This window comes from Ahaetulla prasina, chromosome 1 (genome assembly GCF_028640845.1).
Source record: "Ahaetulla prasina isolate Xishuangbanna chromosome 1, ASM2864084v1, whole genome shotgun sequence".
Classification (NCBI taxonomy): Eukaryota; Metazoa; Chordata; class Lepidosauria; order Squamata; family Colubridae; genus Ahaetulla; species Ahaetulla prasina.
In genome coordinates this window covers 220,411,679-220,426,866 of record NC_080539.1, presented here as the reverse complement: position 1 = coordinate 220,426,866, position 15,188 = coordinate 220,411,679, and the positions used below count along the sequence as shown (strand labels likewise).

Below are 15,188 nucleotides of genomic sequence, written 5' to 3'. Positions count from 1 at the left end.
TGTATAACGTTCCATCCCCAAATCTCTTCCATAGCTTCTGCTCAAATATTCAATGCAAAGTAGTTGATGGACTAACAGATTTAGTTATATTACTAATATTGGATTTCTCTTCTAAACTATACTTACCCAGCATCTGAGTTATTACCACATAGCAAGGCATCCTTTGCACCTTCCAAGAAGTAAAAGTGTTCTGGTAAGAAAAAAAAAATACCCTTATGATATTTTCATTCATATCATAGTCACAGTTTTCTGTTTGTCACAGAAGACATTTTCACACTAAGAGCCACAATCCAATAAACCAACCAGATACATTAGAAAGTAACCAAGAGACACAGAAGAGATTTCTACTTTTGGTAGAAATCGGTATTCCGTGCACAATATTTTGCAGTTTTGCTCTCCTGAGTTAACAGTGTGCAATCTGTTCTTCTACCTTTAGCAGCAATTTGTTTATAATGTATGCAAATATAACTGTGGTCTTGTGACTAGACTTGTATGAGAGAAGACAAAGCCGTTAGGAGTGCAGGTTAATTTTGTGTGTGTGTGTGGATTAAATTCAAGGAAGTTGACTAGCCTGATTATATCATTGTATTTCCTGAATCCATTCATTTTTTTTATTATTATTTAATATCTTTACTTTTCTGTAACAAAAAAAAATCTTAGGAATCCATGTGATTCTGTAAATTATGACTAAAATCTGATTTTCAAGGTGAGGTATTGCCTGTGTGTGTGAATTACAACTAACATCTCTATCGGGAAAGTGGACAACTTGATTGAAGGGAAATTGTCTCATTTTTTTTCCCAAACAGAGCACCCCTAGCATTTTCAAAGAGCTTTACTTTTTCTTCTGACATTGCAACAGAAACTATTAATCAATCAATCTATCTCTGTGACTGGGCATTTAGATTCAAATAGAAAACATGAGATTGGTTATTTATTGCAGTTTTATATTGCAACTCTTATTTGAAATGGTGTTTTTACTAACAGTACTGATTTCCCTTCATTTAAGCAATTCATTGTCAATGATCTATACTAAATGAATTAAATTTATATCGCAATTAGTCCAGAGAAGCCACAAAATAAAGTAAGTCCAGAAAAAAAATCTTAGATTAATTATTATTACATTATCAACCCTATTGCCAGGCAATGTCGAGCAAATGATGTTTTCACTTTAATTGAAAAGACCAAAAATTAACTAAATATTGGAAAATAGAGTGCCACCCAGTGGAACAACTGAATGATGGTAGTGTGATGTGATGTTGATTCACAGCAATACTTTTGATTCCACAAATATTTTCTGAATTTAGAACTGGCCAAATATATCGGTTGGATTTATGGCAAAGCTTAGATCCCTATCCAAGTACTCTAGTGGAATATTATTATTGCTGCTGCTATTATTTAAACATTACCTTTATTTTCAACATATTTAGACCACATGAGCTCAGTTCCATTGTAGTATTCCTTGAAGTGTGGATCTTCATAAGAAGTGTTACTCAGGGGCCAAAACAAGCATTTATGCTTCAAGTGACCCATGAACAACTGCAATCCTATTAGTGCAAACACACTCAGACAAAACAGAGTCAAGATCATAACATCTGAAAGCTTCTTCACTGACTGAATGAGGGCGCCTACAATTGTCTTCAGGCCTAAAATAAAGAGAAATCAATCCCAAATTAGCCTCGGATCGAGCGCTAGGTGTTGGCAACTGAGATGAATTAAAACATTTCATGCAAGCAGTTCCTATTTTTGAAAGCCATTTTTTTTTTTTGCTAAAAGAGAAAGCCTTCAAACTCTTGAGACATGAAATAGTAAAAAAAGAAAAAAAAGAAAAAGGCAACTATACAGGAATATAAAAAGCATCATCACTTAAACAGCTATGCAACTGGAAGCCAGCAATTGTAGTTATTCTTACTTTGCATGGAACTAATGCAGGGGATAGGCAACTGGGGTGTGTGGGGTGTGTGTGTGATAACTTTAAGTTTGAAAGCATGGGTTAATTACAAACATTGGACATGAGAAGACACCCGAAGATACCAGAAGTCAAATTCGCCCTTCTCCCCAAGTATGGTCTCTGTGATCCCAGCGGTGGATTTGAAGCGTTCTTATAACTTCATAGAACATTAGAAGATGCAGTTTTGTTTCATGATGGTTTTATACATATATAAAAGGACTTGTTAAACACAGCCAAGCAGGATGCCAAGCTAGGTCAGTAGCAAAGGAGGTGTCATGGGCATGCTGCCTACCCCTGATCTGATGTAAGGACTTTTTTTTTTTTACCAATAGTAATTTTTTTTCAAGCATGACTTAACAAGAAACATCTCCTTTCAAGCCAGAAAGTGGTTTGGAAGGTAAGGCTTCTTAAGCTATATTCATGCAATATCCATGCAATTCCTTTATTAGCATATTATTATTAGAAAGTTTACTAGCAATCTAATTTTCTAAATACTAACATCCTCATTCCCAAATTATTTCAATAAGCAAAGACTATCTGAATATGAAAAGTGCAACCATTTTTCATATTGTTGAATGAAAGAAAATTAACTATTTTCATGTGCAACATACATAATTTTCATTGCTATCTCATGCAAAAATGTGTTAAACTCCAAGGCTGATGTCTTCACCACAGCAAGAAACAAGGAATTGGTTCTAGATAAATAATCTAGATTAGCAATTAAATTGGCCAAACAGTTACCACTGCAGTTTTGACAAATTAAAATCAGCCTCTGGGTTTAACCTAGCTCTCACCTGGAATGACTGATATTGTTTTCAATGCCCGGAGAACTCTGAATGTTCTCAACGCTGAGACATTGCCCAGGTCCACAAACTCTGTCACATATCTGTAATAGGGGAGTTCACACACAAACACAATGACAGGATAAAAAGGAACAGTTGGACAGATACAAGGGACCTAACACCTTACACCACTTACATCTTACCTGGAATTACAGAAATAGTTTTCAAAGCTCTCAATACTCTGAAAGTTCGAAGAGCTGAAACATTGCCTAGGTTTACAAATTCTGTTAGATACCTGTAGAATTAAACCACAGTTATTCAGAGTTGAGGTAGACTTCATGGTACTTACCTGGGTATTTATTGGAGCTAAATCCTGTTGGTAATTAAATTATAATTTAGTTTTAGTGATTTTGCATTCAGCACGTAGAGTTGAAAATAACTCCCGCTGTGTCCACTGGGAATAACACCACGTGAATACTTGTAAATTTACAATTATTGTCAGTGAAACATTCACTGGCACATTTGATATCAATGATTAAAGACGCTTTACCACGTATACATGGCACTGGTTTTGTTAGCAGACTGAAACTTAGGTGTCTGTATTTCCATGCCTGTGTGGATGTATTGTGGTGGAATAAAGTACCTTCTCCTTAAAAGGGAGCTGCATTCAGCCCTATAAAATTCACCACCATATACAGAAACGGTCAGTGCTTTGTTGGAAGCCTAGTGTACACCACAGTTGTTTGCGTGATTAATAAATTTACGTACTACTTTCAAAGTGTTATGGATTATTTAAATGAACAATTTAGGGCCACAAGGGTGTATGTGTATCAGAGGTGGGTTTCAGCAGGTTCTGACCAGTAGCGGAAACTTTAAGTAGTTCAGAGAACTGGTAAATACCACCTCTGACTGGCCCCGCCCCCATCTGTTCTCTGCCTCCAGAGTCCCAGCTGATTGGGAGGAAATGGGGATTTTGTAGTATCCTTCCCCTGGAGTGGGGTGGGAATGGGGATTTTGCAGTAACCTTCCCCTGCCATGCCCACCAAGCCATTCCACGCCCATAGAACCGGTAGTAAAAAAATTTGAATCCCACCACTGATGTGTGTTTGTATGTGTATGTGCACGTATAGGTATATGTATGTGTCTGTATTTCAGACAATTTGAATCAGTTACACCTTATTATTGCATTATAGCTTCAACAAATGAAATTCTGACATTTAAGAAAAAGTGGGGGAAAACTGGATTAGATGCAGCAATTCATCCTTTACATTCAATCTGCTCCTACATTTCCAGAATACATTGCGAAGAAACATGGACGGGATTTCAGGACAAGCCGTTTTGCTGGCAGAAACTACTTTACTGGTAAAGGGAGCTAATTATGACCAAGAAAAACTAATCACAACTGAACTAAACATGAGATTAGTATGGCTTAGTTGTAGTATCTGGGGACGGTTTTTCCACTCTGCTCATACAGTGAGAATTTCCCACCGATTCTTTCTATCATCTGGGATTCCTGTACCTATCCTAGAGCAGTGGTTAGGGGAGGGGGGCATGCAGGGAAATTTCTCTTGCCTGTTATGCCCATTCCACCAAGAAAAAGCTATTTGCAATTCATCAACAATACAATTAATGTACGTCAAAACTGTCATGCAGGTGCAATATTAGTGATACTAGTTTTTAAAAAATACATACGTCACCAATGGAAAAAAAAAAAAGGCTGAATACTTACGCAAATGAAATTACAAGAAAATCAAGCCAATTCCAAGGATCTCGAAGGAAAGTAAACTTATCTATACAGAAACCTCTTGCAAAAATTTTAATGAGGGATTCGAATGTATATATTCCGGTGAATGTGTATCTGAAGGGGAGAAAAATCCAAGCAAACTGGTCATTCCTGCAGGATTTAGTATTTCCTACTTGTTTTATTAGTGCCTCCTTTTCCTTTTATTTAGTGCCTTCCAATAATGCAGATTTCTGCCCTTAAAATGACAATTTTCCTTTCCACTTGCCCCCCCCCCCGCCCCCCCCTTTCATTCTCAATTTCTGCTTCTACATCTTGGAGCTAAGGACAGGAACATTCTCTTTATCAAAAAGATTATACTACTGGATTGTTTTTAATATTATTAATATAATACTACGTTATTTTTATACTGAGCATAAAACACTACTATAGATGCACATCTCATTAAAAGTTTTAAGACATAAGGATTTAACATAACTTTAGACACAACACTAGAGAGCTGTTTTTAAATTCTGTTAAAAGTTTTAAAGAGTACCAATGTACCAAGTTTTTAATACAGAAAAGTAATGCTCCTCCTTATTTGCGGAATAAGAAGGAAGACATATTAGTAGAAGGGACGTACATTAGTTTATTATTGAAGTGATAGACTAGCGATAAAAAGATATCAAAGCCCTTATTGTTTTATGGAAGTATATTGCATGTTCTATTTTGGACATGTAATACTTCCACTTTTTTCCCCATAAATTCCATGAGATTTGGTTTGTGAAACTTTCTTTTTTCCTTGAATATGTATTGCACTCTAACCACTGTGCCACCACTGCCCATGCTGTAATCTTCCCAAATTAATCTAATCACATTGCATGCTTTCAAACTGCTAGGAGGGTGGGAGCTGGGACAAGTAATGGGAGCTCTCCAGCTGCCAAGCTCAGCATCTTTAACTGCTGAGCCATCGTCTCCCATTAAGTTGCATTAATAGTCTAAATAAAAATTCTACATGTTCTGAAAAATGTATCACAGGCTCTTCTGGCTCAATTACTGCTATGAGTTGCCAAACAGCTGATCAGAGTACCAGGTATTGTAGCTGAACTCTGTTTTCAACTGGCTCACAAAATTCCAGAAAATTTAACAATTGGTTCTTGCAAGTCAGGAGCCGGCTCCAACACTATCACTTGGTGTATTTTGGGGCAGAGGGAGGGAACCAAAAGCAATCCACATATAAAACACCATCCATCCATCCATCCATCCATCCATCCATCCATCCATCCATCCATCCATCCATCTATCTATCTATCTATCTATCTATCTATCTATCTATCTATCTATCTATCATCTTGTAAATCTTCATCATTGCCTATATACAGTATTATCATGAGACTGTCTATATAGGACTAGGAAAACAAACAAATTGTGTACTTACTCTACCATCTTTGACCAGTCAGGAGGTTCTTTCAAAGTCATGAATACACAATTTGTGAGAATAGTACACATAATAAAGATGCTGAATAATGTTGGATTATGTCAAGGAATACGTGATAGATTCTAGACAAATACTTACATCTACCAATTCATTTCAATATATATCTACTCAAAAGTAAGTCCACTTAACTGAATGAGATAAAGAGGCATAAGTTTATTCTCTAAATAACAATAGCATTTAGACTTATATTTTGCTCCATAATGCTTTACAGCACTCTTTTGAGTGGTTTGCAGTATCAGCATATTGTCCTCAACAATCTGGATTCTCATTTTTGCGACCTCAGAAGATGAGTCAACCTTGAGCCCTGTCAGGATCAAATTCCAGATTGTGGGCAGAATTAGATTGCAATATTGCATTCTAAACACTGTCACCAGTGTATCCATGTTTTTTAGGATACTGGCTTATAAATATTCATTGTATGAATTGATGAATTTATTTGAAAATGTATCTATAGATTCCAGATAAAAATGCTATGCCAAAGTTATCTTCCAAGATAAATCCAAAGTTTTATTTTACTGATAGAAAATCAAAAGGAATCTGGTAACATCTTTTACCATTGGTGAATTGTTGTAAAAAGTATAAGCTTTCATGGGCTGTTGCGTACTTTATCAGATACTCAGGGTGGTCCCAATAAACTGAAGAGAAGGGAGAGGGAGGGAGGGAGGGGAGGGAAGGAAGGAAGGAAGGATATTCCAAGTCAAATGATACCTACAAAGAGAAGATTTTATCTATCTAAATAAGAATATAATGTTACCAAAGTAATTAAAATTAAGGAAGAACACGTACATCTCTCTGACAAAAGGAACTGATGCTGCTGTTTAAAAAGCAGTTTCATAAGAGAAAGTTTTGTGTTACCTGTTGTAAAAGGATATGAATGAACTAAAATTTTTATAGAAATTCTTCTAAGGGTACTGAAAGGACTCAGCATGTATAAGGCAGGTGTGGCACTGAATCTGAAGATATTCTTCCCTTTATTCAATACTATAAATGTCTGATAAGAGAGAACAAAACATAAATGCAATGTTGTAATCATGTTGATTTTATTTCTTTAGTTTTACATCAAGTTGAAGTTCAAACGTTCCAGATAATCATGGTTTTCTATTATAAGAAGGAGTCACTATAAGCCATGTGCTATTCCTTCCCTTCATAATTGTGCAAGAGGAGTTTTCAAAATTTTTAAAATTCATTTTACACTAAGCACAATTCAGTATAATATTCCTGTTCTGATATTCATTTACTTATAGAATGTATTACCAGCTTTCCTTTTAACAAACAATTATACTGAGGTTTTAGTACAACATTAAAACTACAAAACCTTCAAATTACAACAGCCTAAAATTGTAAAATCATCATCTTACAAAATCTTAATAATTATCACAGGATTAATGAAACTCAGAAGCACTGAATCAGTTAAAAGCCTGGGCAAAGATAACATCTGTTGTAAATGAACCGGGAAGATTTCTAGACTTTTATATCTCTTGTTGCCTATTTTAACTATTTTTTAGTATGCCATAGTGACATATCATATCATAATTCTGCACAATAAAAGTAAAAGTGCTCCTACTTATCAAATTCTCCTGGTATATTGTTATGAGATGAATATACCTTCTTTAATTTTAAGGCAGGAGCATGGTGGCTCACATGGTTAGGATGCTGGGATGGAAGTTAGCAAGCCCCCATTCGAAACCCGAGTGCTGCCCTGGACCGAGTTTGAGCTTTCATCCTTCGCTCCATCTCCCACCAAGGACATGAAAGGAGCCCCCAACTGGATATCCCCTGCGCAACAGTGATGTCACTGGCTAATCCTTTCAACTCAGAAGCGCCTCGGTTTTTTCTGACATGAGTGCAATTTTAAGGTAACTACATTTTTTTGTCTAAATTTGTAAATTATGATTAACTGTCAAGGTATGATAATTTTATTGAGAAATGGCAGATATGTGCAAAATCTACAATTCCAGGAAGGGTCCTATTTCCCATTCACAGTATGATTGTATGTAAATCTACACCTAGGGCAGAAATTGTCTACTCTTGGAATAGGAACAGTAGGCTTTGTACATACCTACCATGTGGCATTTTTCACAAAAACATTTCCAAGTAAGTAATTATTTAACAGTTACACATTTCAGTTTGCCACAAGGATGTAGCAAATAAGGCATCAATTTTCCATTTCAGTACAAAGACTAGTTGATTAAGCAAAAAGAACAGATTTGTGGTGCATTTGTTATGTTAAAATAACTGCTAGGCAAGATGCATTCACTAACCCAGGGGTGTCAAACTTGATTTCACTGAGGGCTGCATCAGGGTTGTGTTTGATCTCAGGGGGCCAGGATGGGTATGACCTGCTCGTCACTCGTGTCAGGGGCACCTGTGGTGGCCCAAGTGCTCTGCCAGTGAAAGTGGGCTTCTGAGTTCCGTTTCTGGCTGCGACAGCCTCCTGCAACTTTCTGTCAGCGAAAACGGAGCTCAGGAGGGCTACTCAGAAGGCGCAGCCTTCCCGAACTCTGTTTTCACTGACAGAGGCACTGTGGGCCGGTCGTTCACTGTTTCCAGGGCGTCCCCATGAGCCAGATCTAAGCACCCTGTGGGCCAGATTTGGCCCGTGGGCCTTGAGTTTGACACCTAGCAAAACACTGCTAGTCAAGGTTATACATATGACTTGTTTCATCCACATTATGCAGCGCATATATACTAATTTGCTATGATCCATGCTTTGGTTTTACTCTTTATGAACACTTACTTTTTTATTTGCATAATAAGGGTCCAGGTCTTCCAAGGGCTCAGACACGAAGTGAGGAGGAATGTCTCCATAAATAAAAGGCAACGGCTTCCCTGCTTCCAAGTCAGTATTTGGCTTTGGCTTGTTTTCATCGTGGTCCTCCTCCTTTTGCTCTTGATCTACTTTTTGTTTGGCTTTTTCCTCAGTGATCCTTTGCTCAATTGCTGCAAGTGACTCCTGAGTGAATCGGAAGAAGCAATCGGGTCCTGGTTGTGCAAGCAGTGCGTGTGCCATTTTTTCATTCTGCAAAGTTTTAATTACTTTTTAATTCCTATGAAAGAATAACCTATGAGAAGGAGGAAAATCATAAAGAGTTAAAAAAGAAGAAGCAAGCAAGCAACAACAAGAAGAGGTTTTGTGTGTCTCTGTGTGAAACTCTTCCAAACTGCAACAGGAAAATAATCCATAGCTTCTTGGCCAGGCAAATATGAACGCTTTATTATTATTATTTTTCAGATTTTCCAAATAAAATTAGGGTTAAGGTTCTAAAGTTCAGTGAGAATCAACGGGATATGATTGTTCTGACCTAGGCTTCCTGATGCAGTAAAAGCACACAATGAGTCCCCAAAACCCTCTTTTTATTACAACGGCTGTGACTTCTGCTCATTCAGAGCCAGTTCATTCTCAGTCTGTTCATTCACAGATGAGTCCCAAATAGTTGTAAAGAGTCTGACAGAAGTGTACCACAGTTCTTTGGGATAAGGCTGATAAGCACTCACCTTTATTTCCCTTGACGTGCTGCCAAGACTTAATTGGCAAATAACTTTGCAAGGCCACACGGAATACAGAGTCAACACGGAGCTGCAGTATTGAAACCAACCAGCACGAAAGACAGTTGCTTCCTGCAAAGGCCCATGTCCTTTTGTTCTTCCTTTATGTCTTATGGGAGGGGCAATCATCTCCAAGCCCTACTCTTGAGTTGTCCCTTTTTGTTTTAACTGTTCTTGCCTTCTGGCAGCTCTGTGCATGCGTGCACTGGGCACAAGCTCCCCCTGTTCCTCTTCCTCACTGGTGTCCGACTCTGGAGGCTCTGGAGGCAGCACATAACTCCCAGATGGCCCTGCCCCCCTCTCTGTCTTTGATGCAGAGCCCTTATTGGAGCCTTTCCCTGACTCCAGGACTGGCCCATGTTCCTCCCTAGCCTCCTCACTGACCGACTCCGCTGCCAGCTCCGTAGGCCGCCAGCGGACCACAATCATGATACAGTAAACTTTAATCATCTACATTCAAAATCCAGAATTGAAGTTTTCCATTATTTAAAGTGCTATTTAGACATAATTGATTCTAAAGACTTAAAACATTTGAATTGTATCAGAAAATTGTATGTCATCTTTCTATTAAGTATTTGCATGCAGAATCATAACATGCAGGAATCTTTTTCTTGTTCCAAAGTTGCACAGCAAGAAATTCCACGGATAATCAATAAAGAAATTTCATACACACACACACACACACACACACACACACACACACACACACACACACACACACACACACACACACACACACACCTTCTCCTTCATCTATTGTTTAGTAGTAAAAATATTTATAAGGCTGAAAGAGTAGCTTTGAGATTGTAAACGGACCTTATATAAGCTGCTGTAGTGGCCCTTTCCACTAAAAAGGAAACAAAAAAAGGGCACAGGTAGAGATAGACCTTGACTTATAACTATAATGGCAATGAAGACATGTTCACCTTGTTTAACGATCCTTACCCCTGCCCTCCCCAATGTGGTCATTAAGCACCTGTGCTGGTCGTTACTGTATGTGGAGTATGGGGTACCTCAGTGGTGGAGGAGACACTCGGAGGCCTAGCCCAGGCTCAGGTCCATTTGCCCCAGGCCTCCCAAGGCACTCCCCACCCCAAAGCACCCCATGCTCCACTTCCCGTTCCTTGAGGTCCCTGCAGGCCGCAGGCCAGATGCGTCATACGCTGGCCACACCCATGCCTGGTTTAGCGAAGAGGGGGGAAAGTCCTGATACATCACGTGACGCCTCCGTGACAACATGACTTTGACACACCTGCTGTAGGTTTTGACAGCTTCCCCAGGCAATGTTTTCACAAAAATCAGGCTGAAGGATCTTGACCGTAGAAGCCACGGGGACACAACATGCACCAATATATTATTTGTAAATGATGTAATCCATGAAACTTGCACGAATTGTGTGCCACGATGCAAATAATACAGAGTAGGCAATTCTCATCACTTATGCCATAATATCATGACATATGTGATGTCACTCTGTCCCCACCATCCTGGTAAGTGCAAAATGTTCCAACTCAGCTGTAAGGGAATAAGAATGCATTTGGCAAGTTGTAACTGTTTAGATGCCAAATGTGGCTTGAACTTTAAACAGTCTGAGCACTTACAATGATGATCATTATTTCTGACAAACACAGGACCCGAACACTGCAAAGAAGATGAGAGAACCGCACAACGCAAAACATCGCACTGCACTTTGCTGAATGCAAATCAAGCATTTGTGCGAATGGAAGTTTCCCCCCCACCCAGTGGAAATAGCAGGTGCAGTAGAGCTGGTCCAATCCGAGAAAGGAGTCAAAGCTTACCCCCTCCTCCAAGCCCTTGGTACTTATTTTAAGAAGCAGTTTTAATAATTTCTATATTGTAAATAATATCCTGTTTAATTTCGCCTGAACCACTGAATAGTTAATGTACACCACACTTATGTGCACACAAAGCAGGAGCAAGTCCTTCTGAACACAGAGGAATTAACTTAGAATCACAATTGTGTTGCATGTGTACCTTGCCTAATGCATCTATTTTTACCTATGCGCCGATTTAAAAGAAAAAGGAATAGGGAAACACCATCCACCTAAAGCAAATATTTATTTTAATCAGTCCATGTAAATTCAGCATACATTAAGCAAACTCTTACTTGCTTTACATAAACCACTTGTACGTTTACTGTGTTTTATAGATGCCAAGTCCATAACAATAATTATTCTAAAACATTGTTCAGTATTTTACTCTCAAAACCTCCTCACAAAGAGGAAAACATAGAAAGAGGGGAAGATCAGACTGAGATCAATGAAGGCCACAGTTTGATTAAAACGGAGAGACAGTTTGATCTTCTGGTTAAGGCACCAGGCTAGAAACCAGGAGCCTGAGTTCTAGTTCTACCTTAGGCATGAATGGCCAACTAAGTGACATTGGGTCTTTCTTTCAATTCAACTTTTGTCACAGGGCTGCTGTTGTGATAGGGAGAACAGCAGGAAGAAGGAGGTATGTTCACTGCTTTGAGTTATTTATAAAAAAAAATTATAAAAGCGGGATTAAAAAAATCTAAAAGCCTCACAGGACTTCCACTGCAGCTGTACACTAGTGGTGCATGTCCTCTTCAACAGATTGAATAATGTCTCTTTCATACCTTTCTCAGAATCGGGTCTAAATTATTTTACAGCAATTACATATATATTTTAAGAAAACTATAGTTTTGACTTACTGTCTGTTGAGAAGAAAAATAACCAAAGATGGAATCAAAGCTTGACAAGAAAGTTGCGTTCTCGAGATATGCAGCTATATAAAATGAGTGAGGAAGAAGGCAGCTGGTTTCCTCCACTACATCCTATTAACTTTATAAGAAATGGATGATTTGGTTTTGATAAGGTGAAAGCTAGGTGTCCTACTTAGTAGACTACCACTTAAGTATGAGCCAGCAGTATGCCACATCTGCTAAAAAAAGCCAATGCAATCCTAGGCTGCATCAACAGAGGGATAGCATCAAGAAGAGGAGAAGTGATAATACCGCTTTATACTACTGGTAAGACCACACCTGAAATAATGTGTCCAGTTCTGGTCGCCACTATAGGAAAAAGATGCTGAGACTCCAGAAAGATGTCGAGAAGAGCAACAAAGATAATGAAGGGTTGGAGACTAAATCACATAATGAACAGTTCAGGGAAGTAGGCATGTCTAGCCTAACAAAGAGAAAGCTTAGGAGTGACATGATAGCAGCCTTCCAATACTTGAAGGACTTTCACAGGGAAGAGGGTGTCTATTTATTCTCCATAGTACCTGAGAACAGGAAAAGAAGCAGCGCATGGAAGCTTATCAGAGGGAGATTCAACTTGGAACTTAGTAGAAATTTCCTGACAGTGAAAATGATTAATCGATGGAACAGCTTGCCTCCCAAAGTTGTGAATGTTCCATCACTGGAGGTTTTCAAGAAGATATTGAACAACATTTTGTCCAGAACAACTCCTGCTTTGGATAAGGGGTTGGACTAGAACAGGGGTCTCCAACCTTGGCAACTTTAAGACTTGCGGACTTCAACTCTGGGAGTTGAAGTCCGCAAGTCTTAAAGTTGCCAAGATTGGAGACCTCTGGACTAGAAGACTTCCATGGTCCCTTCCGGCTCTACGATTCTATGTCTATGTCATACACTGTTTTAGTTCCTTCAACCTTCCTTTGTGGAGCCTAGATCTCATATATATATATATTTTTGGTTTGGAAAGCACTGCTTGAAATGAGCCATTGCCACTCAATTAATGACAAGTGCTCTATCTGGCACTAAAATTCAAAAGTTCTGGCTGGTTTCCCTTGCAATTTCAATCTTGCTGCCTGTCTTACTCATAGCAGAACTTCCAATCTGCCCTTCATCCTAACACTCAAATGTCCCTCACACCCAGTGGTGGGATTCAGCCAGTTCGCACCACTTCGGGAGAACCGGTTGTTAACTTTCTCAGCAATTTGTTGAACTGGTTGTTGGAAGAAATCATTAGGGCAGAGAACCCGTTGTTAAATTACTTGAATCCCACCACTGCTCACACCCCTCCCTTGCTTTGTTATTTCACCATACAGCTTCTAGGCAAGTGCTACAAAGAAGCAAACATTAAGAAATTAAGAAAAATCAAGGTATTTCCCCCATGTCTGCACTGTTTTATTCCTTCACCCTAACAAAATAATGACATATAAAAAGTACTCTGGGATATCATCAGTATGGTGTGAAGATATTCCCCCCACCCAACTCTGCTCCCATAAAACTTTACAGGTAGACCTTGCTTACTAACCATTTGTTGGTGACCTTCTGAAGTTATGAGGGCTTTGCCAAAGGAAACGTAACAACCAATTCTCGAAGTTACAGTTGTTACAGTCTGCAATTGCTTGGCAACTAGTGTGCCTCTACAGCAGTTGCAAAATCCTGGAATCTCACGATCTCCATTTGTGCAGGTTTCCAACAAGCAATATCAACGGGGAAGCCAGCAAGAAGTTGCAAGTCGTAGTCATGCGATGTCATGCGTGGTGATTTGCTGAATGATAGCAGCCAGAACTGACGTTGTTGCAAGTCGGTGCAGTCACATGGCATTTCACTCAATAACACCTGACACATGCTTTTTGGCTACAGTGAAGTAAATGCAATGATTGGCAACGAACTACTAGAATGAATGTATCAGTTAGAAGCAAGAAATGTGATTGTACTTTTCCCTCTTTTTTAACATAGGCAAAGAAAACCAGCAAGTTTACTTACTGGAGACTAAGTGGCCAAGCATTCTAGGAACAAGCCTTCGTATTGTTAATGGGCCATATTGTTAAGACTTAGACTAAATTTATTGTCACCAATCGGCATACATTAAAATGAAATTTCATTGCATACCGCTCTCAAAGGGTCACCACCTCCAATATATTTTATTTATTTTATTTGTCAATCATATATAAGATAACAGGTAAAAGTATAGACATAATTTGGATACATGAAAAGAGTAAGTCAAAAGGAATATTTGGACAGGGACGGTAGGCACACAGGTGCACTTATGCACGCCCCTTACAGACCTCTTAGGAATGGGGTGAGGTCAACAGTAGACAGTTTAAGCTTAAAGTTTTGGGGGTTTGGGGAAGAAACTACAGAGTCAGTAGGTGCATTCCAGGCATTGACCACTCTGTTACTGAAGTCATATTTTCTGCAATCAAGTTTGGAGCCGTTTACCTTTAGTTTGTATCTATTATTTGCTTGTGTATTGTTGTGGTTGAAGCTGAAGTAGTCATTGATGTGATTACTACTAGGTAGGACATTATGGCAGATAATTTTATGTACTATGCTTAGGTCAGACTGAAGTCGGTGTAGATTATATATACATTGCTGTGTAAACAAATGTAGGGCTACTCTCAAATCCTATCTGCAGCAATGTTTCGGAGAACTGCAAAGCATTTTTTGAGGATCAAAATGCAAGGCAATCTGAACACACTGTGGGATGTAATAAAAGACTCCTACAACTGTGCTGCCAATACGGGTAGACCTTGATTAAGTGATATAGTGACCAGGCCAGAATTGCTGTCACTAAGTGATGTGGTCGTATAGCTTGACATGTAACTGCATCATTTAGCAATGGCAATTCCAGGCCTCTCCATTGCTATTGTTAGGCAAATATCGCCTGGTCATTAGCCAAGGACCCATCTATATCATTCTCACCTTGGTCCCTCTTAGCTCTAAGCCTCAGTAAGACA

The 15,188-nt window shown here is 38.8% G+C and overlaps 1 protein-coding gene across 2 annotated transcripts in view; it reads right to left on the bottom strand.

Moving 5' to 3' along the window:
• LOC131202395 (sodium channel protein type 2 subunit alpha-like) overlaps positions 1 to 8,958 on the bottom strand; it is a 58,923-nt gene extending 49,965 nt beyond the window's left edge. For both annotated transcript variants that reach the window (XM_058191342.1, XM_058191350.1), the window contains exons 1-7: positions 8,686 to 8,958; positions 6,821 to 6,939; positions 5,889 to 5,978; positions 4,460 to 4,588; positions 2,934 to 3,025; positions 1,407 to 1,643; positions 127 to 190 (exon numbers count right to left, since the gene is read on the bottom strand). In XM_058191342.1, the coding sequence (XP_058047325.1) occupies positions 127 to 190; positions 1,407 to 1,643; positions 2,934 to 3,025; positions 4,460 to 4,588; positions 5,889 to 5,978; positions 6,821 to 6,939; positions 8,686 to 8,958 (1,004 nt within the window). The remainder of the gene's footprint in view (positions 1 to 126; positions 191 to 1,406; positions 1,644 to 2,933; positions 3,026 to 4,459; positions 4,589 to 5,888; positions 5,979 to 6,820; positions 6,940 to 8,685) is intronic.
• Between the last annotated feature and the right edge of the window lie 6,230 nt (positions 8,959 to 15,188).